General features: G+C 40.2%; 2 protein-coding genes across 2 annotated transcripts in view; both read right to left on the bottom strand.

Annotated features, from left to right (window-relative positions):
* Nucleotides 1-15,054, bottom strand: part of chchd6a (coiled-coil-helix-coiled-coil-helix domain containing 6a) — a 74,504-nt gene extending 59,450 nt beyond the window's left edge. Inside the window, exons 1-4 of the mRNA XM_085344945.1 lie at nucleotides 14,867-15,054; nucleotides 13,163-13,256; nucleotides 11,987-12,101; nucleotides 10,591-10,735 (exon numbers count right to left, since the gene is read on the bottom strand). Of these exons, the coding sequence (XP_085201071.1) occupies nucleotides 10,591-10,735; nucleotides 11,987-12,101; nucleotides 13,163-13,256; nucleotides 14,867-14,950 (438 nt within the window). The 5' untranslated portion in view covers nucleotides 14,951-15,054. The remainder of the gene's footprint in view (nucleotides 1-10,590; nucleotides 10,736-11,986; nucleotides 12,102-13,162; nucleotides 13,257-14,866) is intronic.
* Nucleotides 15,055-15,778: 724 nt separating this feature from the next.
* LOC146610704 (E3 ubiquitin/ISG15 ligase TRIM25) lies at nucleotides 15,779-19,746 on the bottom strand. Its single transcript, XM_085345523.1, has 4 exons — nucleotides 19,120-19,746; nucleotides 18,171-18,310; nucleotides 16,669-16,836; nucleotides 15,779-16,487 (listed from the first exon to the last, which is right to left on the bottom strand). The coding sequence occupies exons 1-4, from the start codon at nucleotides 19,744-19,746 to the stop codon at nucleotides 15,779-15,781; spliced, it is 1,644 nt and encodes a 547-aa protein (XP_085201649.1).
* Between the last annotated feature and the right edge of the window lie 7,472 nt (nucleotides 19,747-27,218).

Here is a 27,218-nt window from a genome sequence, read left to right as displayed (position 1 = left end):
TCACTAAGTTAGCCAACACTTGCTTCCACACAGTCGCACGATTATATGGTGCTGGAGAGGAAAACCACTATGAACGTGTGAGTACTTTAAGCACTTTCTTTAAGACTAATATATTAATACATTTTAGCCAGTCTGAAGGCAGGAAAGAAAGCTAGCAACAATGGCAACTGGCGAAGTCTGCAGCACAAGTTACTATAGCGATGTAAGAAGTGAACTGTTCTCAGTAACCCTGCATTTACGTGGATAACCTTAAATGATGCAATCAGGCCTCTGGTATCATGATTGTGTAGATAGCTAGTTATTAAAAGATCAACTTTTACATTTGGAGTGCCTAAAAGATACTAGCCTTGTTTGGGGAAATCACAAACATAAAAAAGCCCCAAAATTTAGCAGTGAATGGTATAAATGAAAATCCTACATTTTACTAAAAAGAACAAGCTTTGTACTGAAGGAGTAACTAGAAAAGTTTGGTGACTTTTTTAGAATACTCAATAAAAAAAAAAAAAGAGTTTACTGTAAAACATGCGGTTGGTTTGTTTTGGGGTGTTTTTTGTTTGCTTGCTTGTTTGTTTGTTTGTTTTTTATCCTTTTTTTATTCTTGAACTGCGTGTCCTTTTATTTTTTCCCTGGAGGGGACTTTTTCTTTTGAGGATGTGGATCGCTACATATTGAATATGATGAACAGACTGATGTTTGGTTTGGTTTTTGTTCAGGCATTTTCTTTTTCTCTTTGTCTGCCAGCTGTTTTGTCATTGTTGGGAAAATGTGCTACATATGCTACAAGATACGCTATTCTCTAAAAGAAAAAAAAACATATTGACAAATTTCAGCATTTAAAACAACAGCCTAAGGACATGAGAAGCAGAAGATGACGGATGGCTGGAAACTAAAGTAGGAAAGATTTGAATATTTACTTTTTTTTTTTTTTTTTTATTGTAATAACTGAGATTACCTGAAGAACTCCTCAAACGTCCCGTCTGTCTGCCTTCTCATTTGGCTTTCTGCCTCACCATCTCACTCTGCATTTAGGGGAAGGTAGCTTTTGAGCGCACTGTCAGTCTAATAGCTTTACATGCAGAACCATTTCAGTCACTGCAGATGACAATTACTGATACAACCTGCAGGCTTATCTGTACCCGAGCCTCCACAACCTCCTTCTCCTCCTATATTCAGTCCGTCACTCACCTCTCTTCACACCATTTCCTTCAGCAGCACACATCCCTTCTCCCTACTTCCTAAGCACCCTCTCCTCCTCCTCCTCTCTCTTTACTGGTCATTCGCTACATCTTCTCTTTGCCCCCCTTGCTTTAGCTTCATTACCGTTTACATTTTTTCCTCTTTTTCCTCTCCTTTGTTGTCTTTATCTTCCAAAACACTGGGTCAAGGTTGGCGATTATTTGTGAGTAACGTTTTTACAGCAAAGTCCAAAACGTTAAGGCACTTCAGATTCGGTCCATTCTAAATGCATCTGAATCATCATGAGCGAATAGCAGAGCAGGAAAACAGATGGTACAGCCCCCAAATAGCCCTGATCTTAAAATCATGGGGTAAGTCTGAGATTACTTGAAGATAACTGAGACGAATAAATCCACATGAGAACTGTGACAAATTCTGAAAATTTTGGAACAAACTTCTTGAAGCTGTGCCAATGAAACTAGGAGAGTTGGTGCTGCGCTTCTTTGAAAATAACTGAAAATTATTTGGGAATAGTTTTCAGAGAACGGGAAGGTCTGCACAGCATGCATGTCTGAGCACATCTTTGTTAATAAATTCTTTTCCAACTTATACACCAAGGCAAGATTACAGCTTTTCATAATAAGAGCAATAATGTTAAAATAGATCAAAGGCTACTAAACCACTGAAAACGGAGGAAAAAGCCTGCGCACTTAGCAACTCATTTATCCTTTTTTCATTCAACTAAATGGCATAATAGCAGCATGTTACCATATGTCTGACTAAATAAGCAGTCAGAGGAGCACACGATAAAACATCAAGCAATTCACTCATATGTAGTGCTATAATGAAGCATGTCCCATCTGCCTCAGTCTGCCTCACTCCTCTGTGTGTGTGTGTGTGTGTGTGTGTGTGTGTGTGTGTGTGTGTGTGTGTGTGTGTGTGTGTGTGTGTGTGTGTGTGTGAGAGAGTGTGAGCATAAACACAGCTGTTTCTCTCATACTGATAAGCAAAGTCTGAACGAGTTTCCTGAGTGTGTAACAGAGAGACATTGCTGTCACCCCATCAGCATCAGAGTTTCCAACTGATTATATGGTTTTAGGTATAAACAAGTGAGGCTGGTTTGTCCAATCAGAGAAAACATCTGGTTCATTCCGGCAGTCTGACAAACACACCGGCAGGTAGGGAAAAGAACTAAACAAAAAATAAAAACAACAACAACGTGATGAAATCAATCGCTAGCCCCTAGCCGCGACATCTGACCAAGTCTTTGCTAGAACTTCACAGTAACAGAGGAGCGCTCCTGAAATGATACAGCTCAAGAAACAGCAAAATGCTGTGTAATATTGTGTAAGCTCATTCCAAGAGACCAATGTAGGCATTAAACAGAGGATCCTCTGGGTCCTGTGGGTTGCTGCTGTGAGATCTCCATGGACTGAGCATGTTGTGGATACTCTACCAGATTTGGAGATTGTGGGAGTGTGTTGGGCTGCTGACTCATTTTAGTCTCTGCTTTAATCTACACTAAACATGATGACAACATCTGTTTCTTCATCTGCTATATTCTCCAATGCTTTCAACAGATAGTTGTCACTTATGCTGATCTCCCATTTGGTCCTAAAAATTTGCCAACTGCAGCTGAAAAGGGGGACATGAGCAATGGGAGTAAACAGAGACATTACATTTAGGAACATTTAGTGTGCGCGCTCAAACCCACAGACCCTAAAAGTTATAGCAGAGAAAAACTTGGATTTATTGCTCATCATTAAACCAAATTCAGGATCATAGAACTAGAATTAGTGTGTTTATATGCATCTCCTAATCAAAGTACTTTAAGAAGTGCAAGACGTAGCAAATATAGCATCAACTTTGGTATCTTACAAAATGTACAATATAGTCAGTGTCTCCTTATTTTAAAAACTTATGCATTTAAAACTGGCCAGAAAAACTTACAGATACCAACATAGTATCATCTTATTTTTAACAACTCGATATTTGTGTAATGCTTTGTGATATTAGTCTATAAATTATTCAGTTATGCCTAAAAAGATCATAGAAACCCTTTTTAAGGCTAAAATGGGTTTTGTGAAGCAAAGCTCTCTCACCTTTGACCACCAAACTTAAAATCAAGCCTTCTTTTAGTCCAAACAAACGACTCCTCAGCAACGCTTCCAGCGTTAACTGGCATGGTATCAAAACAACTCTCTTTAAGTCACTGAATTCAACGGGGTTACTCTGGTTTAAACTTGAAGCTTAAAGTTTTTAAACCCAGGCATCGCAGAGCATAGATTCTGAACTTTGAAAGATGCATTTGAAGATTTCTTTTCTTTTGAGTATTTAAACATTCTGAAGTTTTTAAAACTTGCAACACTTGCAGACCGAAGTTAATGATACCCTGGCTATTACACTACCATAATAATTAAATCACTGGAGTAAGGCTATAAAATTGGGTTATCCTTCATTATTTTAAAGCACTAAAACCTGACCTTACTCAAAATAAAGAGCACTACCCCGCCAGATGAATCTCAGAAGAAATGGATTCAAATATTTTCTACGGTGGCCCTGAGAGGTCAAATGCACTGCAACTTAAGAGAATGCTGCAAAAGCATAAAAGCGCACACAACACATGGAAGATGAATAAAAGGAAAGGAAACTAGAGCGTTTTGGGGACACAATAACGTGACGGAACAGCTACGGAAGTGACAGAAACCAAAAGATTTGAAGGACTGCACAGAGACGCTCAAAACAGGCAGAGGATTCATCAGTGCTGTGAGGGCGAAAAGGATGTAAGGAAATGTGAGTTTATTTAAGATGTACCGTTTATGGTTTAGAACACTGATACATGTCTGCTATTAGCCGTTTAATGTTAGCTTACGTCCACAGCTTTTCAGTCTTGTCGTTGTCTCCTAAAAAACACTACAGCTGTGTTTTGCAGGTTTTGCTTTTTCTTGTGAGGTTTTGTGGCTCTGTTTTCTATTTTTGTTGTGTTGCATTAAACTTTTCTGTTTGCTAGTGTTTTCTTAAATTGCACTGCACCTCTCAGGGCCGCTGCACTTTTCTTTCATATAAAATCTAACTTTTATTAAAGCAAAAATGCCTGACAGTGCTACATCACACAGGAAAAGCCAGATATCTGTGTGTTAGTCAGTTGTAGATACACACAATTCAAACCACACTGACAAAAAAAAAAGTTGTGCACTGATATTGCAGTAACTGTTCAGAATAGCATGGAAAAAAAGCTAAAGGTGGGAAAATAGTAACACACCACTGTCAGTATTAATGAGGAGTCCAACACAGTGTGCAAGGTGTTGTTTTGATTCGGAGGTTGTAATGCTGCACTTGGATTTTTTTGTTTTTTTAATGACATGTACTAAGAAATTATAATGAAGGATGTTTAGTACACATGGGTACAAGAGCTCATTCGATTATCATTATATATGTTTTTGTCCTAAAAACAAAAACCAAACAAAAAATAATGATTTGCTTTTAAACTTTAATTGACAATATAATTTAACCCTTTTTTACATGCAATTTTATGGCTCAAATTTAATGTGTCATCAAAATAAGAAACCAAACATAAAAAAAAAACAAACAAAAAAAACTCACAAGTATTAAATATGGAGAATGCAAACCTCACTCAGTGACCTGGTGCAAATCTGAATAAGGATAATTGCTTTCTTTGTAAAGATCCAGGAACATCCCTACAGCACGTGAGTCAAAGAGCATCAACAGCTCTATATATATATGATAGCTTCCTTAAAGACTAAACGAATATGAACATTACAATGAAAAGTGCCCTGGCGCTGTACCACAGGCAATTCTGACAGTAAAAATAATGGCAGACAATAGGACATGTACAAGGAGGGCACAGACAGATTCCATTAGTGTTGGAGGAGCAGGTGGAATAGCATTTGTGACTGGTTTTTCTGGTGACAGAATTTCAAATTTATCTAGTTTTTGTGCATGATGTGCACAGGGACAAAGCAGCAGGCAAAATAAGACAGACAGGCCAACATATGAAATATGGCATATGGTTTTGTTGCCATCTAGTGTCAACTGGAGGAAGTGATTCAAACTGAGTACACCCAGAGTGCATGTAACCAGCTAATACATGGACATTTCCCAGAACAACGCAGTAGTATCTCATTCTGGTAAATGTCCACTTCTATGAATTAGATGTGTGCACGTTTATATAAGACAGGCTTTATGTTAATAATAATGTCTCTTAATATTATGTAATCAGGCTTTATTTTGCTTTTATGTCTGAGCTAAAAGCAAATCAAAGCCTGAGAACATCTCCTCATGATGTAAAGATTGCTTGAGTGCCCATTAATTCTCTTCTGTGAAGCCCTGAGGATTTTTTTTTTTTTTAAACTGGACAGCTGGCCAATGATACCTGATGATGATGAGGACATTTTTCCCTCCCAAACAGAGGTTTCCTGAATAAACAGAAGCCTTAAATAGTTTTAAAAGTGTTATACTGACATGAAAAATTCCCTGCATAATACCCTTTAACCACCTTACATGTTCCCTGTCACATTAAGTCCAAGTAAGATGCAACTGACTCACCTGTGCTTAAAAGGCACGTTTGAAGAATGAGAAAAACAAGGCTGGCATTTTATATTAGCCCAAGCTCAGTCAGAGGAAGTTAAAGGGCAGCTAATAAAATAGTCTTCCTAATTGTTCTGTGAGAACACAGAGGCAGAGAGAGAAATTTACCATATGCTAATGTGACTTATAACCTTTTTTTTTATTTTTAAAGGGGGGGTGGGGCTTTCAAGACACACCAAAAGGCCATTAATACAATATAAAAAGAGAAAATCCCTTTTAGCTCTTTAGTTCAACTTGCTTCTATTCTTTCTATTCTCCCGTTCTCCTCCCCCCCACACACACACTTATTCTGAAATTAATCTGCAGAAGATTTGCTATTAACAAAGACTATTCACAGAGTGTGGCACAGAGTGGGCGAGAGCTTTGGCTTGAAAGATGAGGAAAGGGCCAGAGGAACAGAAGGATCAGGCAGTGCGCTAGGAAGAGCACAAAAGACAGGAGGAAATGAGCGAGGGAGTGAAAGGCACCGGAAAAGAAAGCAGTTAAAGAGCAGACGCCACACATCGCTGACCGGCTCTTTCTTGACGTGTGACTCAGTGCTGCGACCACGCACGAGGACAGCGGGCACTGAGTCACCTGTAGCAACCTTCTCTGCCCACTCCTCACACCTTTGTTCCGACACTCAAGGATAAATCGCGACTCCGTCCATTCGGCACACATTTGCACAGCTCCTCTCTCCTCCTAATCCTCCGCTTTCTAACAATTCTGCAGGTCACCTGCTGCGTCTTCTTTCTGGATCATCATCATGATGATCATCATAAACATTAGTTAAACTAGTAAACTAGTTAAACTTAGTGGTGCTACTTTCAGTCTTCATGCCTTACATCTAAATCTTCTTTATTTCAACTTCCACAGGAAGCATTTACTCAGCTGTTTGTTTTTTTTAAACTCTCCCTGCACGTATCCCTCCCCTCTGTATGCAGTGCTGAGGCATCTGTCATTTTCATTCTTGCTCATCATTTCTTTCCGTCTTTGTTCTCCTCCTCATCCTTCTCCTTCAGATTTCATATTTTCTCTCAACCCCTGCCACCCCTCATCCCTCCTTGTCTAACATCTCCTGATTGTGCGAAATATTTATTCATCTTGTAACCCGCTTTTAAAAATCACACCCTCCTTCTGCAATTCATCCTCCCAATGCGACAAAGAAGCGTTACAAATAGTCCCTCCTTCCTTCTCGTTGACCCATTGTTGCGCTTCCCTTCCACTTCCTTGTGGATCCTTCACGAAATGTTCAATCGCTTGTAAAGGGCTCCTTTTTCGTTCCCTTCTCCTCAGTTCTATTCCGCAGGAAATGCGTGTCATCTTCTCTTTCACTCCCATTCATTCCCGGCTCCTCTTCATTCTTCATCCTAACCCTTCACAAAATGTTCCGTCACTTCTTTTTCATCCTCACATCCTTCTTGCTCCCAATTACTTAGTAAATGCTTAATCAGCTGTCAGCTCCCATTTTGAATCGTCTCATATGTTCAGTCTTCCTCATCCATTTATTTTCCCTTTTCAGGAAATATTGCATAACTGTCACAGCTTTAAACTTTTCCTTGCATAATTAATATGGCTCCCTGCCAAATGTACATTGGTTCTGACCATGGGTGCCAGAGAACTTTGCTGCCAGCTATGTAATCCATCAAAACTCGAAAGTTATTTAGATTTTTATCACTAAAAATAACAAAATATTCACTTTTATTATTATGTTTTTAACTTGTAAACACTCGTCCATCTACACTGTGTACATGTCATGTCTGATGTGATTAGCCTGTTCTGGGTCCTAATGCTCTTTCGCTTCCCAAAAGCAAAAAAGCACAGAGACACCACTGAGATTTAAAAATGATCTAAATCCTTTACACCTAAAAGAATTTGGTAATCACAGCTACAATGTGAGCACAGGTTTTGGTATTACAATGGCAGGAAGAAATAGGACCTTTCATTGGCTTAAATCCTGTTTTAATCAACCACCTAACCTACACGGTGAAATGTCACTTTTAAAGTTTACCCCAAATCCCATCTTTTCCTCCACTGATTTATCGGAAAAAACAGTGAACATCCAACATCCATGTGCTCTATGCCATGTACCAGTTTTGCTAGTAAAACATAATCCATATTGATTATGAAAGATGGTCACAGATAGGACGTTCCCTTAGACTGTGGCTCCTGGTTGAAAGTAAAATCGATTTGGTTTTAAATTTAAAACATTTTTAATAAAGCTTAAACGTACAGTGGTCCTTAGATTTCAAACACACTGCAGCTTAAGAAAACACCAACAAATAGAAAAAGCAACACTTTACTATTGCTATTAGCTGTTTACTGTTAGCTTGTTCGTCACATTGTTGTCTTCCCAAAAACACTGCCGTTGGGTTTTGTGAGTTTGTGGAATTTTTTCTGTTTCCATTGTATTTTCTTCAACTTTCTTTGTGTTTTGTGTGCTTTTGCAGCACTTGATTTGTCTTTTTCAAGTTGCAGTGCATTTGAACTCTCAGGACAGTTTTGTAAATGTGCTATTCAGCCCTGAAATATTTCACATGGCCATCTCCAGTAATTTGGGGCTCAGAAAAATAAAATACTGCAACTTAAATGAGCAATTTTAGTGAAAATTTAGCAAAGTATTGCTGATCCACATAAAAACTATATTTTAAATGCTGAACCGGTACTAAACCTGCATGTCTTTGAATACATACCTCTAGTTTCTTTTTATATGACCTTTTATTGAGATTCTCCAAGAGGTTGGAGATTCACAGAAACCACTCAATTATGGGAAATATGCTATATTATAATAAATAAATCTGCTGGCTGGAGGTGATTAATGGATGATTAATGGATACACCTTAATGGATAGGTTTAGGCAAACTGCTCATACAGTATGCACTAGATATACTCTTTGCTATGTCTGTATTACTGTGATACAAAATATGACATTCTTATAAATGACCAAAAAAAAAAAAAAAAACTACCCATGCAAGGGTGCACAGGACAAAGAACTGTGGAAGATGAGTGATCATGCTCTCTGACTCCATAACAGCAAAAAAAATAAAAAATAAAAAATCAAATTTGAGTAAAGAATGTGAGCAAGTCTGCCCACACTTCGTATGCATGTGCATGTAGGTTTTCATAGCACAGAAACAGTAATTACAAGCAGCCCTCAGCATCAGGAGGTCCAGTCCTGCTCAAGCGGTCATTCTGCTCAGCGCATCCCTCCAGCAGCTTTCTATTAGCAGTGGGAGTATGTTGGAGTGGAGATAAGACAGGCGCTACAGCGATGGGGGGGAGGGGGTGTAATAGGAGGGGAAGGGGGAGGAAGAGTTGTATGAAACAGGCACCGGCTGATGTGTACAACAAGAGCCCCCCCCTCAACCTTCCCCACCCATGACTACACGGGCATCTCCGCACCACTCCTATCTCCAGCTCCAGGAAACTCTCAGGGTGCAATTTACCGCTTGCACTACGCTGATAATACCGTCTCCCGGGCAGGAAGGAGAGAGTGATGGGCTGGGATAGAAAAGGAGAGAAAGACAGAGTGAGATAGGGAGTGAGGGCAGGAAAGAAGAAAGAGAAATGAGGGAGGGAGAACATGGGAAAGAGGAGTAGATAGAAAAAGAACAGGGATGTAATAGGTGAGAAGGGGAGGATAAAAAGGAGGACGAGGAGGAGGCAGGGGGAGTATCATCATGGAAATTGCAAATTCAATCTCAAGAGCCAATTTGCGTCCGTATGAATACTCCGATTTAACCACAGACAAACTCATCAGACTGAGTCACATCTTGACACCACGTCAAACCTATCTCCTCCCACTCAGATTAATCCACTTTTACACAACTTTATCAACAAACTCGTGCAACACCTGACCTCTTCAGTGAACAGAGCTAGGATGACTGCTGACTAAAACTTTAAAGAACTGTACACAGGCAGCAACAGCTCCCTCAATGGGTCACTGGCAGATACTGCAGGGGGAAGCAACATCATATCCCTCACTCACATCATAACCATATTAACAGAAATGATGCACAAAGTTTCTGTAAACATAGAGCGGCAGTCGAAGGAGAGGCAAGGCGTGTTAGGTGTAACAAGAAAAACTAGAAGAGGCAATTAGTTAAGCTGGAGTACAGAGTTGTTATTGTTTAAGTATATACAGCAAATGGTCAGCAATGCCCAGAGGGTCATTTCAGGTTGCATTAGGTCATACATAACATATAAGGTTGGCTGTAGGAGTATAGTTTTTTATTTTATGCAAAAAATACTTTTTGATTTTTTATAACTTTGGATGTGATGGCAATTTTTAATTGGATTAAATCTGAATCTCCTACCACTTTGCAAACCCCTCTTGTCTTGCTTTAGACTCCCAAAGCTTTCGTACTGACCGACTTTCAGAGACATCTGTATTAACCCTTGCAGAGAAATTACTTCCTACAGGGTCCTGCCTAGTGCAGTGTGACTGACTAAAGCAGGGGTCCCCAAACCCAGTCCGTGAGGGCCGGTGTCCCTGCAGGTTTTAGATCTCACCCTGGGTCAACACACCTGAATCACATGATTAGTTCATTACCAGGCCTCTGGAGAACTTCAAGACATGCTGAGAAGGTAATTTATCCATTTAAATCAGCTGTGATGGATAAAGGACACATCTGAAACCTGCAGGACACCGGCCCTCGTGGACTGGGATTGGGGACCCCTGGACTAAAGTGTTTTAAATATGAACTTACTTCACTCTTATTTAAACTATCAGTAGCAGCTCAACACGACACATGAAAGAAACAAGAGATTTAAACTTTAATAGAAAACATTTCTGACGCATGCATGGGTGTGTGGGTGTGTATATACCAACTGTTTGGTCCTCTCAGCTTCCAGCCGTGTTTGTTGTCTTTCCCGGCTCGTGGCTTTGGCCATCTCTTCCTTTGCCGCCTCCATTTCTCGCTGTGCCATCTTGGCCCACTCTTCCTTCAGTAACTTCTGTTGTTGTTCATACCTTAAACCATACATATAATGAATATTGCTTACATTAATGGCAAACTGACACATTAAAGTATGTAAGATGGATTACAGATAATCCTCATGACACTTTGAAAGACCAAATTTTTTTGTTTGTTTGTAAAAAGTCTTTATTTTTAATTCAATATAATCTGAAATGAGTGACTGAGCCCATAAAGTCATCGGGAAAGTGTTTACAGAGGTCACAGCTCAGGACCTTTTTCCCATAGCCTTCTATTGAACCAGAAGCCTTTTCACATGGCCTGATGGTAGGTGTTACAAAGAATGGAGGTTTAACGCACACTAATCTTTTATACTGTTTTTCATGGCTTTCCACAGTACAGTCAGATGTTGTATGTATATATTTATGTATGTCCACTAGGGGGCAGTATAGAAACACTTTAAGCTCCCTCCATAGAATATTAGAAACATGCATTGTAGGGTAGCATCAAACTTATCAGGAGTTTAGTTCATTCATTAGACATGAATCAGAATGCTGACATGAAATAAGAATTACCTCCTTTTATCCATTTTCAAATGAACAAAATTACTATTAATGAAGGTCCTTATCAAACATGATTTATCCTGTGCAACACAGTTTAACCCGGGTCTCAAATGTCAAGTGATACCTGAGTTTAGCTTATAAATAGCAAAGGCCATGACAGCTAAAATAATTTGTGAAACTACTTTATATAGACACACTGGTAACCAATATTGAACTAGCAAGCTTGCATCTTGCAAAAATCAAACCTCTTTGGATACAAAAACAGCTTCCATCAAAACAGAGACATGTTGTACAATCGCACAACCCAGAATGGAAAAAGGAGCTTGATAATTTTTACAGGTATTTATTTATGCATTTACTTAACTTGACTTAATATGAAACCATGCATGATGCCCTGCAGGTTAAATTAGTCAGGACTCTTTTAGAAGAAGCTCTCGATTTAAAGGCTCTCTGAAATGATAAGCATCAGATCATATTTCTGAAACCTTCACAGTGTTGCATATTATCCTGTTACAGCTCATTTTAGTTTTTTTGATTGAGCCTTCAAAAAAAAAAAAAATGTGGCACACCTTCCACATTTTTTGTTCTCTTTCCAACGCAAACAGAAACACAACCTTGTGATTTATAACAAATCACAAAAAACCTTTTGCTCCAATATGCAGCAATTCTATTTGCAATGCATTCAAATGGTCACCAGGCAGAAATCTTAACTAAAATCTGTATCCTGAATTTCCTTTAACTCACCTCCTCTGATCTTCCTTGCTGAAGGAGGCCGATTTGCTGGAGTGCGAACTGGGTTGTGCGCACTGCTGTGGGCCTTGCTGAGATTGAGAGCCTGAGCTGGCACTGTGAGAGGAGGCTGAACAAAGACAACAAATGTTCAAAGGAAAAAAGATTATCACACAAGGTAAAAACAACTTTGGCACTTTTGTGGCTTACAGCTTTACTGTCAAAATAGGGACTAATGCACATGTATAATTAATACTATATAATCAAACATTGTAATCTTTCTTAAGAAAAAAAATGTTTGTATGAACTAAAAGATTTTTCATGGCTCAAAATTTACTTTAGGTCAGACATTTAGTTGATAGTGAATCTGTGTTTTCTTAATAGAAGTGTAAAACCCTATACATTTTCTGGCAATGTTTGACAATTTGATAAGCAACAGTCGATTTCAGTAAATTAAATTCCACTAAAGAAAAAGAAAAATAGTGATTTTTTTTTTTCTTTAAACGAGGACACCACAACGTTTCCCTGGCTGCCAAAATCATTTCCCGCTCTCAGTTTATTCTGACACAGGTGTCCAGTTAGAATAGAATTCAACTTTATTGTCATTGCACATGTCACAGGTACAAGGCAACGAAATGCAGTTTGCATCCATCCAGAAGTACTTTAGCCATGATATAGATATATTACAATATATATATTAGCAATAATATAGATATGTAAGTATAAAGTTAAAAAGTTAAAAAGCTTAGTTAAAAAGCTCAGGCAACACATTTTTTTTCTTAAAAAAATATTTTCTCGTTAAACACGTATCAGCTGATGTGATACTGCATTTACAGATGAGACTCGAGAACCAGTTCCAAATTGTCCACTTCCCTTGAATTGTATGTGTCAAAGTTTATCAAGTTCTCACACAATGTTGGCACACTGTACTTGCAACTGCACATAGCAGAACAATGACGCCTAATTCACAGCGGGTGAGGTTTTTTCACACCTCAGTTCCAGTCAGTGTGTTCACACAGAGATAATAAAACGGTTAATATTGGGACTCAGTGAAACCTACTCCCACAAAGAGAGAGAGAGAGAATAAACTGTCAGCAATCAAAAGGGGAATAATTAAAACAAACTGGCTTCTAAGCAAACTTGATAAGTGCAGAGGCACCAATAGAATCTAATCTCAAAAATGATCACTACCTGTGTTTGTTTGAGGGCTTGAGGCAGGTGATGACGTGCGGTCTGGGGCAATGTTGGCAACTCCTCTCATTCTTTGCAGAACATCTTCTGACAGCTGGACAAACAGAGTCAACAAAGCATATAATATACACGACGTGTTTTATTTATTTCATAGAAAAAAAAACATTTGTGTAATCCTTCAGATAAAAAAAACAACAACAACAAAAAAGCATGAGCCTCTTAAACATGCCATTAATAGAGGATCACTGAACCTCTATTGTATGTGTATCTGTATGTGTGTGTGTGTGTCTTTGTGTATCCAGGGAAGTCCTTAAGCACTACTACCCCAAAAACCACAGGAGGGAGCACTGACTCACTGTTTCTATGAGTCACACTGAATGTGCAACCAAGGCAGGCTCTCTTCTTACAGACATTTTCACAAAAGATTTTAAAAGCACTTTGGGTGCTCAGAGTAGAAAAGCACTACATAAAAACTGTTTTTACATTTACAAACCTGCTAACCCCATTGCATTCCACCACAACGTATTAATTTCCAGTCGTTGTTTTTGCAGGATCTGAGGGTGTCTTCATTTCCTCATAATGTCAGGATATTTGGAGGCACACACCCACACCAGCTGACTTTCTGTATGTGTGCGCATGCAAGAAGTTTAACTGTGGTAAATTTTAATTTACCACTTAATCATGCACACCAACAGGCTAAAGGTGAAATGAGTACACATCTGCATCATTATGACAATGCAAGAATCTCCACAAACGAGTTCAGAAAAGAAATAAACATAGAGGTGTATGATTATCTAACTGATTTTGTCAGCGCTTGACAGGTGACCGAAAGCTCAGCAAAACTAGACATGCCTATACCCTGTTGAAATCATTTCTATTTGTTGTTTTGTTCATTATCGTTTCCTGTTTTAGAAGACGACAATTTAGTTATATATGCAACTGCATTAGTGTTTCATTGGTTTCACTTGCATACACTAACTCGCTCTACTTGGTTGTGTTAAAAGTATAAGCTTTCTATATGTCCAACAGCACGTGAAAGCAACACTGTAAAGAGGCGTCAACTCCACACCAAACCTCGTTTGAAATCTGCTCATTTCAAGCCATCCACTTTTAGTTAAACATATGCTCAGTTAAACCAACATGTTAGGCAGTTATGACATTTATACGAGTCTCCCCGTTTTTCTTTGATACACACTTACTGTGCAGCAGACATGTTCACGTAGGATAACAGCGAACTTTAACGTTTCAATGCAAACTAAATGTGTTATTGTGTTAACGTTGTTAGCAAATGCCAGCGACTAGGTAACAGCTAAAAGGTTTAATTTCGGGCAATTAGTTTTCCTGCTAAGTAGGCAATGTATATGCCGAATTTACCTTAAGGTGCTAAAGTTTTCTATATTTCTTAGAGCATCTGCCACGTATATTCTTTTACTTGTAAACAAGGAACATTACTATTTTCACCTTATTACGAATGGAGTTTGGGGTAACAACATTTTTTTTTTTACATATTTCAGCTCTTTCAACAACCTGTCCCACCCTCTTCCTACCTTTGTACCTCCTCATTTTAGCAGTGACACTCTACCGGTCGTAGACTGATAGCTTGAACAAAGCAACAACTTAATTTGACAATAGCCAGTCAGCGCTAAACGAGACATTAAAGTAATGCTAACATGGCTTCTCAAGTGCTAGCTAAATTAGCATTACCTTGACTCCACGGAGAATTCTGACCCTGTCCTCATCGTCAACACCGAAGGACACTTTTCTTGTTGTACTCTCTCCCGAACCCATGCTTCTGCTGCAAACGCACAGCTTTCGTGGTGAGAAAAATGTTTATAATATGAAATAATGTTGCTGTCCTGCCCAATGACAGAATGTGAGACAGAAGGGATAGGGTTGCCAGGTTCTTCGTGAACCATCCTCCTCTTGCACATGTGTAAAGGTCAGATCGTGTGTTGGAAATGATAACATTGCGTGTGAATACGAAATTGTTAATAAGAAATTATTACATGTGTGTTCTGGGGGAAGTCAGATTAAATGCAAATTGCTTAATCGCTTAAAAAACAACAACAAGGATTTACAGGCACACCTGGCAACTCCAGGGTCATAGTTGAATGGCTGAAATATCAACAGCCAATCAAAGGCTATATACGGCATAGATTATTTCTATGCACCCGTAAAAGTATTGAGACAAAGAAAGTTGGTCACAAGACACACAGAAACATTGCCAGATAAGTTTATTTATAGAATAAACACAAAACATGTCTCGGTTTATGCCTAAATGTCAGCGTCTGCGCACAGCAGTGTTTACTGTATGGGGAGCAAACACAACATTCAACACGTTCCAATAACATTTACAAAACACACAAAATGGAAACATGATCTTGTGACATAAATGTTTATGCCTCAAGATCTCACAAAAGTAGTAGGCGCCTGTATTGATAAATCTACTCTATTAAAACACCCAAAACATGAATAACACATTTTTGTAAACAATCTCATGTGATTGTAATGCTAAATTTATACAATGCAAGGCAGCAGACGTATTGCGGGTTTTTGTGTTAGCTGGAAGGCAGTTCACTTGGCTGACTACCCAAGCAATTTCTATGCAGGATGTATTCACATCCCACTGCTCAGTGTGATCCAGGAGTCTGGTGTGTTTGAAAGTATACTGAATACCGGGTAAACAGGCTCTTTAAACACAGCCTTTAAGGTGTGGAGATGTTCCCTGCGCCCTTTGGTGCTGTGGAACGTCAAAGTTCCCCCCTCGTAATCCAGTGCAACCTCAATCTTGACCGGTGGTGTGGTCACTTCCTTAAGGACCACATTTGAGGAGCACTGGCACACTGTCAGCTTGCCGTTTTTCCACTGCAGCCTCCAGGACACAGTGTTGTGCCCCAGACGGCTGTGGTCACCACGGCGAGGAATGCTCTTGTAGCACACGCCCAATGACCACATGCTATTGGGTCCCACTTCTACAACCCATACATGCTCGCCGCCAGAGAAACCCTGGCTGCACAGGATCTGAGGTGCACTCGTGAAACGCTCGGGGTGCTCCGGGTACGACTGCTTGTTGGAGCTGTATTTGACTGTGCGCAGATCGTTGGACACCAGCAGGTTGGGGTGGGCGGTGAAGATGCTGAAGGTGAGTTCCAGTGGGTTGAGGAGGATATGAAGAGAATCCATGAGGCGGGTCATTTCTGTGCAGAAGTCTTGGGTTTTGAGACCTCCCTGCAGGCACATATTATTGAGTGGAGCCTTTGAGGGGATGTTGGAGGAAATGGCACTGGTGACAACATGTCTCAGCTTTTGTTCAATCTGCATGAACCTGGAGAGCAAAGGATTTATTATTACTTACTCAACTCATCTAGCCATATGCCATGGGTAATAAACAATTAAATGTCGGTTTATCAGTAAGAATACTGCATCACTTTCACTTTTCTTTTCATTTTTACATTGTTCTATATATTTCTTCTTTTTAATTGTAATAGCAGGGCAGATTTCTGTACCTGTGTATAAAGATGCATGTGTCCGTCTCATTGAGGACCTCTGTGGCACTCTTTTGGGCCTCCATCAGCTGCTGCTGCTGCTCCTCAAGTGCACTCACGCCTAGCTGCCAGCTTTTGCGGCGCTGTCCTCTCTCCTCCTCCAAGAGCAAAAGCAGGCGATCCCTGTACCTGTATCACAGCACACAAGTGAAGCGGACTGGTCATTTTTATTCCTTTTATTATCGTGATGTTACTAAACAGAGTCAGGTAGATCGATTCATCACTGTGTCTGCTTTAAAGTTGTACATGCATCCATTGCGTCCATACAATGAGAAATAATCACAAAGCTCAGAAAATATTCAACAATCTAAGTTATAATCTGTGCTAATTAGATAAGGTTAGCCAGCTAGCCAAATGGTTTTTTAAAAATCAAACAAAAAAGCGAAACAGATAGCATCTGATTATGTATGTGAGTTGTTTTTGTTTTTGTTCTTTTAATAAATACCTGGTACTGAGAAAATGCCTGTGAGATGAAACTGGCTGAAATGCTGCTGGTAGACTACCTAAATGATAAGATATGTGCTAGGAGGCACACCCAGAAGTTCCTGAACTTCCAGAAAGTTCCAACCCTCAGCATGAACGTCCATATATTAATTTGGACAACCTATGACATAATAAACTCCTCCAAGAGTCCCTTGGCCCTGGGGAAATTGCTGCTATGCATGCTCAATATTTTTATTTAACTTAACGTACAACTAGCTCACACACAGCCTCACTAATGTGACTGAGCTCTACATTTCAGTCTTACTTCCTTCCAAAGATATACCTTCTTGAATGTTTTCTTGAAACTTACTAAAGTATTAGGGTGTTACAGACACCCTTGAATCTGCACCACAAAACAGACGCTGGTAGGCCTAAAATGCAGATGAACTGCATTAATTACATACATGCTTACTACATTCTTTGAGGGGTCGAAGTTTTGGTCTGTATTTTTATTTGCTGCTGAAAATATGAAGCACATCCTGTCAGAGAGAAGCTCCTGAAGAAACTGTTCTACCACCTCTGAAATATGCATTCTGGGTTTTCCACACCTTTTTAAAGCCAATATCATTTGTCATCTTGCTGTTTGAAAACATACTGTGCACGAACACTGGCTGACTTTTAAAGCATTTGGGAAAAAAAGATAATTCCTGTTCTTTATTGAGAATTCATTCCATCTATTTTTACATTGTGATGGTTGTAGAGTTTAACGTTTAACCACAAAAATCAAATGAAAACCTGCAAACATTTTTATCAAGTGCTTTAAAGTCAAAGATTCGTGAGGATATTCTATCAGAACAGGGTGTGTTTGGTTTTATGAGAGATTGTTGAGCGTGCATTCATACCTCATATAGTTCAGACTGTAATTGGGGAAATGTGTTTTCAAAGCCTTTAAGTCCATCTTTGGTCACTGCATTTGCTTAATTACACCACCTGCTACTTTTTAAGGCAGTGTTACTAGCAGCAAATGTGCAGCAGGTTACCTGTCCACCAGAGCACCTATGCTGTCCATGACTGTCACAGCCTTGCTGACCATTTTTTCTCCTACAGCTTCAGAGGTTCCCTGATCCTCTGCTGTCTTCTGCAGGAGTCCCTCTGTCAGCTGCAGTCTGCTAGAAATGACCTGCAAACACACATGTAATATGTTTTAAGATCTTTTGAGTTTCACACGACAGGATTCTTTCTATTGTGTATAAGCATAAAAGATTTCGGATCTGGAAAAACTGGGTGCCCTTTTCTCGTAAGTGCTTTCGGAAAACAAGTAGAGAAAACAGATCTATATATACATATATATAGTACTGTAAATGTTTTCTGTAATGTTAAGTAATATATGATCATATTCCATCAAAGTTTGATCATTTTCTGGTCCAAAATATTAAATTCAACGGTCTGACTTTGCACTTTTGAATTGTATGTATAGCACGAAACTGTGCACTCCCTTAGATTCTGCCAAAGGTCATCAGGTTATTCCTATCAGACAGATTTGTTTTGCATTCCAGATCTTCACCACTCCTCAAAAATGGCAGTGAGTCACTGAGGTGCCAAGCCCTTAATTTATACGTGAAACAAGTTCGGTTCCCATGTCTATGTCCCATGTGCATAGAGCATAGTCTTTTAAACATTGTTCCAAAATTATATTACAGGATTTTCAGGTTTTGACATTTCTCAACAGTAAGTTCCCTGATGGGATTCACATATTTTTATAACATGAATTATGCATTTGTATAACTTGAATATTTTATTCATGAGTCTACAAGCCCTGTCTGAGCACTACTTTCACTTTTGTGCATGCTCAGCTGACCCAGATATGCCCACATTTTGTAGGTTATCAATTTATTTATTAATACATATATAATAAGCCCCCTTCCTAATATATAATGCTACAATATAACAGTAGGTAAAATGTTAAAATGTTAATGCAGTCAAAAGTACCTTATTTCGGGCCTCCAGCGCTCGTCTCATCTCCTCTTCAGCTACGCTAAAGATGAGAACGTCGTGGCTCTCGTGATGACCCTCTACGACGCACGTGGTGCACAGAGACATCATGTCGTTGGAACAAAAGTACTCAAGGGGACGCTGGTGGATGGCACAGGCCTTCACTCTCAGCTCCGTCGTGGGCTCCACCACGGGGTGGGTCCTGAACAACTCCTTCTCGTGGTGTTTCTGAAGGTGTCTGGAGCAGAGAGACACCTCACACTTCAGGCAGGTCTTCACGGCGGGCGACTGCTCATCTATGCACTGATCGCAGAAAACCTCCATTTTGGTATCCACGCAGTCGGCTTGCATGTTCAGCAGCAGCGCGGTGGCCTTGTAGTTCTCAATGATGCTGCGAAGTTTGAAATTTATCTGCAGGTTATCCGTGCCAGGATACTCCTCACGACATTCTGGGCAGCGCGGCAGGATTTTGCCAGTCTTATCCGTGCTGTCAATAGTTTTGCGGATACAGAATAGACAGTAGTTGTGCCCACAGGGGAGAGCCACCGGGTCCGAGTAGAGCTGAAGGCAGATGGGACAGCTCAGCTCGTAGGCTAGCTGGTCCTCTGGCTTTGACAGCGACATGATCCGAGGTGGTGAGACGGGTAGCTGCTTTTGTTCGTGCTTAGTTTCTCTTCTTTTGTCAGGTCTTCTAAATACCTTTGACTAATCTTACTTAATTTCTCGTTTCTTATCACTTCTTCTCAACCGTCAAGCTGTCAGGTGAGTCTATACAGAACAGGCCAGAAGGGCAGTTAGTGCATACTTATCCGACCAGGAGGAGGTGTATCCACAAATGTTTGCAGGACAACATTCCGTTCTTAGACACCTTGTTTGCTGTGCTGCCAGGAACTGACACCATCATACTGGCTGCTGTTGACGGTTAAAATATTTCTGACAAATCATCAGAACCTGTTTTAGGAAAGAGGTATGAGGATGCTGAATGCTGCTGGAAACCATAAAGCATGAATTTTGGTTAAATAATACTTAATATGTGCAAAAGAAAATCCATTTTGGGGAATTGAATGCTTTCAGTTTCTTTAAAAAGTTCCACAACCAATAAAGAGTATCACCAAGCTGAAGGGAGAATTGTGGCTTTGTCTGGCAGTAGCTCAGTTTTGTTTCAGTTTTGTTGGGCTGGGAGGAGGAATTGGCCGTCCCATTGGGGTCTGGAATGTGGGGCCTCCCTGCTGCTGCGGAGTCGGGGCGGTCTGCTTCTCTCCACCCCAGGGAAGAGGGTAACACCACCTGGGTCTGGGTGCAGTTTCCCCCTCCAGGGGCAAGGGTACCTAGATCTGGGGCTTAGGGTATGCTTGGGGAGTGTACAGTGTCTATTTATGTCTGTCTCCACGTTGGGTGAGTGTTGAGTAATTGCATATGAGAGCATGAAGGTGGGAATGGATGTTTGTATCTGTGTGTGCCTGTTTGTCTGTGTCTATATGTCAGGTCGGGTATCAGACGCCACCTCTGTAGGGACATCTCAGGCCCTCCAATGTATGGAGGCCTATCTCCCCCACCATTCCCCCTTCCATTGGCAGACGCCCTCAGACATCGGTGCATTGGTGGTTCTTTGTGTCCGGGGATGGGCGTCCAGGTACACACCGGCTCACTCCTGGTGGCTGCTTGTCGGGGCCTGGAGCCTGGGGCTCGCTCGGGCCCTTTCGGGGGGTGGGGTGCCCTCGGCCTCTGGGCCTGGGGCTCGGTCACTCCGGCACAGCTGGCTGCCGGCGGAGCTCACGGGCACGTCACTGCAACTCCCCCTGGCCTCTGCTCCGCGGCTGCTGAGTGACCTCTCATCTGGGACTCTCCTCAGCTCTTTCTGGGAGAGTGGCACGGCTGCCCCTCTGTTGGTCTTCCTTGGTCTCTTGTGTTCTGGGGGTCTCTGGATGTCTGGAGCCAGGATCTCCTCTATACCTGCTTCATGTGCTGGAGGACGGGGCTATGGCTCCCCACACCCTCTAGCAGATCATTACATGAAGTAACCTTTTGAATACAAGTGCGCTCATGCTCACAGGTGTACACACGGGTGCTCACACAAACAAACTAAACCTTTTTTGGCTCCTACCTCAAAACACACTGTGCGCTGTTGATCTTATGTGCTGCACAATAATATTCAATATTTAGTATTTACTGTTATATTCACATAGATTATTGTGATGATGTTGTTTATTATATTGCTCTCTTTTTTTGCTTGTTTTCTCTTTTTTCTTTCTCACCAGGTGATTGACATATGTATTTTTTGTCTGTTTTGTTTTGATTGTTTTGGTTTTATGCCCTTTATCACTGTTCCTCTTCCCCGCTGTTTTTCTTTCCCTCTTTCTTTCTCCCTTTTCTTTCTCCCAGTCATGTCTATCCCGTGTTTAGCAAGTGAAAATATATTGGTAAAGAAAACCCATTGGGCATCTTTCTTGGCCTTTAGACAATAATTCTGATGGCAAAAGAACCAAATGGGACAGGCGAAAGAAAAAAAAAAGAGTATCAGGAAGAAAGGTGACCGAACATGACGTGGTCGTTGATGTCAGATGGGCTGTATTTCCCACACTTTTTCATGTACTGGGTTTTTCCCACATAACCATCGCTAAGGGTTTATAGAGAGTCATCTGAAATGAGAAAATATCCAGTGAGCAGCAGTTATCTGGGTGAAAATACTTTGATGATGTCAAAGGTCAGAGGAGAAAGCCAGACTACTTTGAGCTAATAGGTTTGTTACAAAGAAGCTACAGAGAAGAACATCTCTGAAAGCAAAACAGACCAACAGACTAGGGCTGGGCCATATTATACAGAGATTTCTGAAAAAAATCAAACGTACAGCTCTGCTATCACTTCCAACATAAATGAAGACAGGAAACTAAACAGCAGTGACGTTTGTAGGGTTACTGAAGTTGGGCTAGCTGGTATATAATGATGTGCTACGTGATCGCTAGCGACACAGCTATGTTAGCATAACATAAACAGTGAAGCTGGAGGACGAACACTAACACTTTTCCACTTATAAAAGTTAACGTGAAGGTTCCTCATGGTTAGAGACAAATGCAATCGCATGGCAGGATGCTGTAAACGGACCAAACTTCAGTCAGGAGAACAACTGAGATAATCCATCCACAATACGAGGTTAGCCATTAATATACTGCAACAACATGGGAATAGAGCAGCTGCCAGAGAATTCAACATTAATGAATCAATGGTACAGAAGTGGAGGAAGCAAGAAGAATGAGTTTAATAAAGTTTGATTTCCTGACTGCTTTGTTTCGCTTAATGTGCCTTATAATCCCGTGCACCTTATGGTCCGAAAAATACGTACTGCACACTGCAGTTTAATGTTGCAAAGCACCTCTTTTTAACTTCAGTGGATATTATACATGGTTATGCTCAGGATATGTCAGCCCATTTCTACTGGAAATGCCTTTTGGTTAAACTTTCAGCAAGGAATTTGCATTTGCACTGTTAAATTTTTATAAAGCTTTAATGTACATAAAAACCAGCTTCTTGTTTAAGTGAAAATAAATGGAAGGTTGTCTTTTTGCGCTAGTAATGTTGTGGAGTTGTATTTTGTCTCGCATCAATTATATCGTCAGTTATATCGTTATCGCAAATTTTCAAATATATATCGTGATAAATATTTTTGGCCATATCGCCCTGCTCTACAACAGACCTTGAAGCAGACAGGTTACAGTAGCAGAAGACCACACTGGAGGCTACGCCTGTCAACTAAGAACAGGAAACAGAAGCTCCATTTCGCAGTAACTCATCAAAGTAAGATAATACAAGATTGTAAAAACACTATCAGTCCATTACAGAACCTTTGTGATGTGGCTGAAGGGAACAGCTAACATATCTCTCACTCTCAGGTTGCATTAGCTTAGTAAACCTGTACTTTTGACATAAATCTGAGTAATTTTAAGACTGATTTAGTGTTGAATATAGAGAACTAATTTCCTCATAACATTCAATTTTACTGTTGAAAGTAAAATACTCATTTGTTCTAAATCATTATGCAGATGCCACATTTGTGTGTTTTATCTATACAGTCACCACAACGGCTGAAGTGACACACAGGCTAATTTAACCTGTTATTCTGTGAAAGGTTTTCACTGAGAACTTTAGAGCAGCTTTGCATTCAACTGCATGCTGACCTCTCCTGTTTGATGAATGTCACTGAATATCACCGATGTCATAACCAGAAAATTCACTAGAGCACAGACGTCAAACTTATGGGCCACATACAGCCAGCTTCGATCTTAACTCAGCCGGTTTCTTTTAGAGATGGCACGATACCACTTTTTTATGTCCGATACCGATACCGATATCATAAATTTGAATATCTGCCGATACCGATATGAATCCGATATAGTGTTTTTTAATCAACAAAACTGTTTTTTAAATATCTTGCTGCATTTTGTATAAGTTCATACTCAAGTTTAAAACAACAACTACACTAAAGCTATTCTGTTATACCTGTATGCAAAAAAAAAATATTTCATAGTTCAGCAATACTGATCAATCTAATAAACTTAAACCTACACCATCCTCCCTATTCTGGTATTTTAAAGAGTACTTAGCATAAATATTAAGCAACCTAACTAATAGGGCTCCAACTCCCAGCAACAACAAAAATAAATAAATAAAAAATAGGGAACCACCCCTCACGCGCCACCTCATGATGCTTAATCGACGTAATCAACCTTAATTTGATGCAGTGTGAAAAAAAATGCACAGAAATCAATTATTTTTCAAGAAATATTAAATAGATTCAACATCTTTCTTCAACAAAATTGCAGACTGCACAGATGGTACCTTCCCAAAGGAAAAAGTACTATAGCTTACTAGGGTATATTAGACTTAATAGTTACTATATACAGTAATTGACTTCTATTCATTTTACATCAAATTAAAACTTTGGGTGTCAGATAATTATTTATTAAAAGCTAGACATTTTAAATGAGAATAAGAAAGAAAAGTATGTCTTTGTGCCCCCTTTTCCCTGTTAATGCCCTATCGGCCCCCCTGGCTAAACTTTGCTAGATCCGCCCCTGCACAGTTACCAGCCGTCAGCTACGTAGAAAAAGATCCTCGAGTAGAAAGTAATATTAAATACATTCTAACAACAGCTGATCAAGCTTAAACGTGCTGCTGTTGTTCAGCCGCTGGTTTCCTCTTTCTGGTGCAAAGTGGGCCAAAAGCAAACTAGAGACACGACTGGCGACAGAAAAGCCGATCAGCTGATCGTTAAGCAGTTTCATGATTGAAGTAGCAGCAAGAAGAGGCAGTCGCTCCATATATCGTTTGTTAAGCTTAACGCAGGAATGCTTTACAAACATTCAGAGATGGACTTACACACTTGCTTTACTTCTCTCGGGGATAACTTTGTCGGAGATGAAATGCCGGGTTGCTAGCGAAGCTCCACATGCTATCCAGACCACCGACAGGTCCTGCATGCCACAGCCGCTCTATCACGTGATGCATACTGCTCCGACGTGCTAACATTCTGAGGTGAGTTACGGCGTGTTGCAAGTTTTGTGAGGTGCTTTCGTGATATTTAATGGATCGGATTACATTTTTTATTTTTCTCCGATATCCGATCCAGTAATTTAGGTCAGTATCGGACCGATACCGATACGTAATATCGGATCGGTCCATCTCTAGTTTCTTTATGACAGTGTCAAGAGGTTTAACAAGGCTTGACATTGTCAGGAAGGAACGTTTTCAAACCTGAGCTCATCATTAGAATAATCATAAAGTAAAAACAAGAATCAAAGACACAATGAAATTAAATTTCAACATAATAATGTAACAGTGATCAAAACAGGAATGAAATGCACAGATATTAGCAGCTAGCTGTGGTTAGGGAAATGTGCTTCTTAAATGAAGAAGACATGCTTACTAAATTATTATTTACTGATGAGCATAATGATGATGGCCACATTGGAACGCGGTGCTTTTAATTATATGTTAATTAGAATCTGCAATATTGATCATAGAGGATTTAATACATTGTATAAATATCTTTTATTCATTAGAAACTCTTTTGTTGCCAGGCATTGAAATAGAAAATATTGGACTCAACAGGCGAACTTAAGACATAAAGCTTATTTCTGAGTCATTTCAGAACAGATTTACTGGATGAAAGTAAAAGCGACTGTTGTTATTGTGTTTTACAGAGGTCTGCGAAGACACTTTGGTGTTTTCAGTAATAAGTCTACAGTATATCTATGTGGGACACAAATACACACATTCACACTCAATGAATCTTCTGTACAGTGTGACCTGTTTATTAATCCTCAGGGCTGGCATCACTCATTTCCACATCTGCATTGGGCTGGTGTTTGGAGCTCCAGGAGGTCTGCTTATGAGAGGGACTGGAATTGTTGTTTTTTTTTCAGTCCCTGGAGCTACTGGCTGACAACCAGAAACTCATGGGATACAAACACACAACAAGTCCCACCATAGGAGCTCTGATGGGGTGGCAGGGCCAGTAGGGGTATGCAACAGGAAAGCTACAGATCAATATGGACAAGTTGCAGATAAGTATGGAGTATGTAGGAAGGTTGGGGGTGACAGTGGGGGCAGCTGCAGGAGGTTTTCTATCCTCGTGTACTCACAGCGGGCCGTCAGCAGTGTTCATGGGCCTGTGTGCAGCCATGGTTCCTGCTGCTGTTATCATTTGTGCAAAGGCATGAAACATGCTTGTGGTGTTTGCATATAGTATTAGCTATACTGCTTTTAATATGGTTCTACTGCTCTTGCTCTTGTCATCATTCTCAAAGTTGGAGGAATTTTCATTTTAGCATTGATAACCTTAGCTACTAAAACTGAATTCTGTGTCCTTTGTAGTGCAAAGGAGGATTTACCACCTAACATTTTCAGCCTTTCTGTACTTCAGGAAGCAGAGGACAGAGTCAAGCAGAAAGGATTTTACTCAAAATGGTAAAGGAGGAGTCAGTCTTCTTGCTGTCAGGAAGGCCAGACATAGGAGCAGGAAGGTGAAAGCTCAAAAGCCGGCGTCTTGTATTTCAAGTCCCACAACTTCAGAGCCCTAGCTAACACAGTACTTCTCATCCATAATGGAATTAAGGTAAAGTTGGTCTACTGTCTGGCCCTCCTCCACCCCATCTCCTGCACTTAAGTAGAAGTACAGATACTTGTGTTAAAAAAACTAATCCAGTAAAAGTACTGAGTCAACTTCTTTACTCAAGTTAAAGTGAAAAAATACAGTCTCTGAAATCAAAGTAAGAAAGTCCTTACTTCTACCATCCATCTACCATCTATTTTTATGCTCAAGTAACTCGATCTTCAGCGATATAAATATAAAACTAATATAATATTAGTACATGACAATACAAATGATCATCGAAGCTAAATTCTAGTTCTAAAGAACAAAGTGGTGTTAGGTGTGGCTGTGTGCAGACAGGAATAGGACCCAAGGTGCAGACTCCGGAGACAGAACTTAAACCAAAACAGCTTTAATGCTGAACTCAAACATAACATAACTGGGAAAAAAAGGTCAAAAATAAACTAACACCAGCGGATTGACAAAACACAGCAAAATAAACGGTAGATCGCGACACGGACACAGAGAAACACAGGGCTTAAATACACAGAGGGAGCAATCAGGGAATGGGTAACAGGAGGGAAACACAGCTGGGGCAAATCAGGCCTAACGAGACAAGGGGAAGCAAAACCAGACACATTAACATCAGACATAGACTTTCAAAGTAAAACAGGAAACACATAACACAGACTGAACAAAGACACAGACTCGCACGCACTGCAACAGAGGGAACAGAGACGTGGGACCAGGGCAGACACAAACACTGACTGGACACGGGGATATAGCCACTAAGGACACACAGAGACGCGAACTAGACAAGGGGATACAGCTGACAGGGGAGACAGAGCAGCTAGAGAAGACAGAGACATAAACTATAAGACAGAACTCAAAGAAACCAAAGACTAGAAAGTGTAAATAATATAATAAACTCAAAACCCCTGGGTCAACGACCCAGGCATCCTAACAGTACCCCCCCCCTTAAGGGCTGGCTTCCAGACAGCCCAAACCA

The sequence above is a fragment of the Diplotaxodon limnothrissa genome, linkage group LG20 (genome assembly GCF_057381915.1).
Source record: "Diplotaxodon limnothrissa isolate DT_005_m linkage group LG20, D_limnothrissa_male_GT1.1, whole genome shotgun sequence".
Lineage (NCBI taxonomy): Eukaryota > Metazoa > Chordata > Actinopteri > Cichliformes > Cichlidae > Diplotaxodon > Diplotaxodon limnothrissa.
Note: the sequence above shows the minus strand (reverse complement) of the source record. Positions and strands in the feature narration are given on the sequence as shown.

Bases quoted from the DNA above. Each gene is read 5' to 3' on its own strand.
- LOC146610704 (XM_085345523.1), bottom strand. From the start codon at position 19,746: ATGTCGCTGTCAAAGCCAGAGGACCAGCTAGCCTACGAGCTGAGCTGT. The intron at 16,837-18,170 runs GTAACCTGCTGC...GCTGTGATACAG, and splicing joins ATAGGTGCTCTGGTGGACAG to GTACAGGGATCGCCTGCTTT. The intron at 16,488-16,668 runs GTACAGAAATCT...TTTGCTCTCCAG, and splicing joins ACATGCATCTTTATACACAG to GTTCATGCAGATTGAACAAA.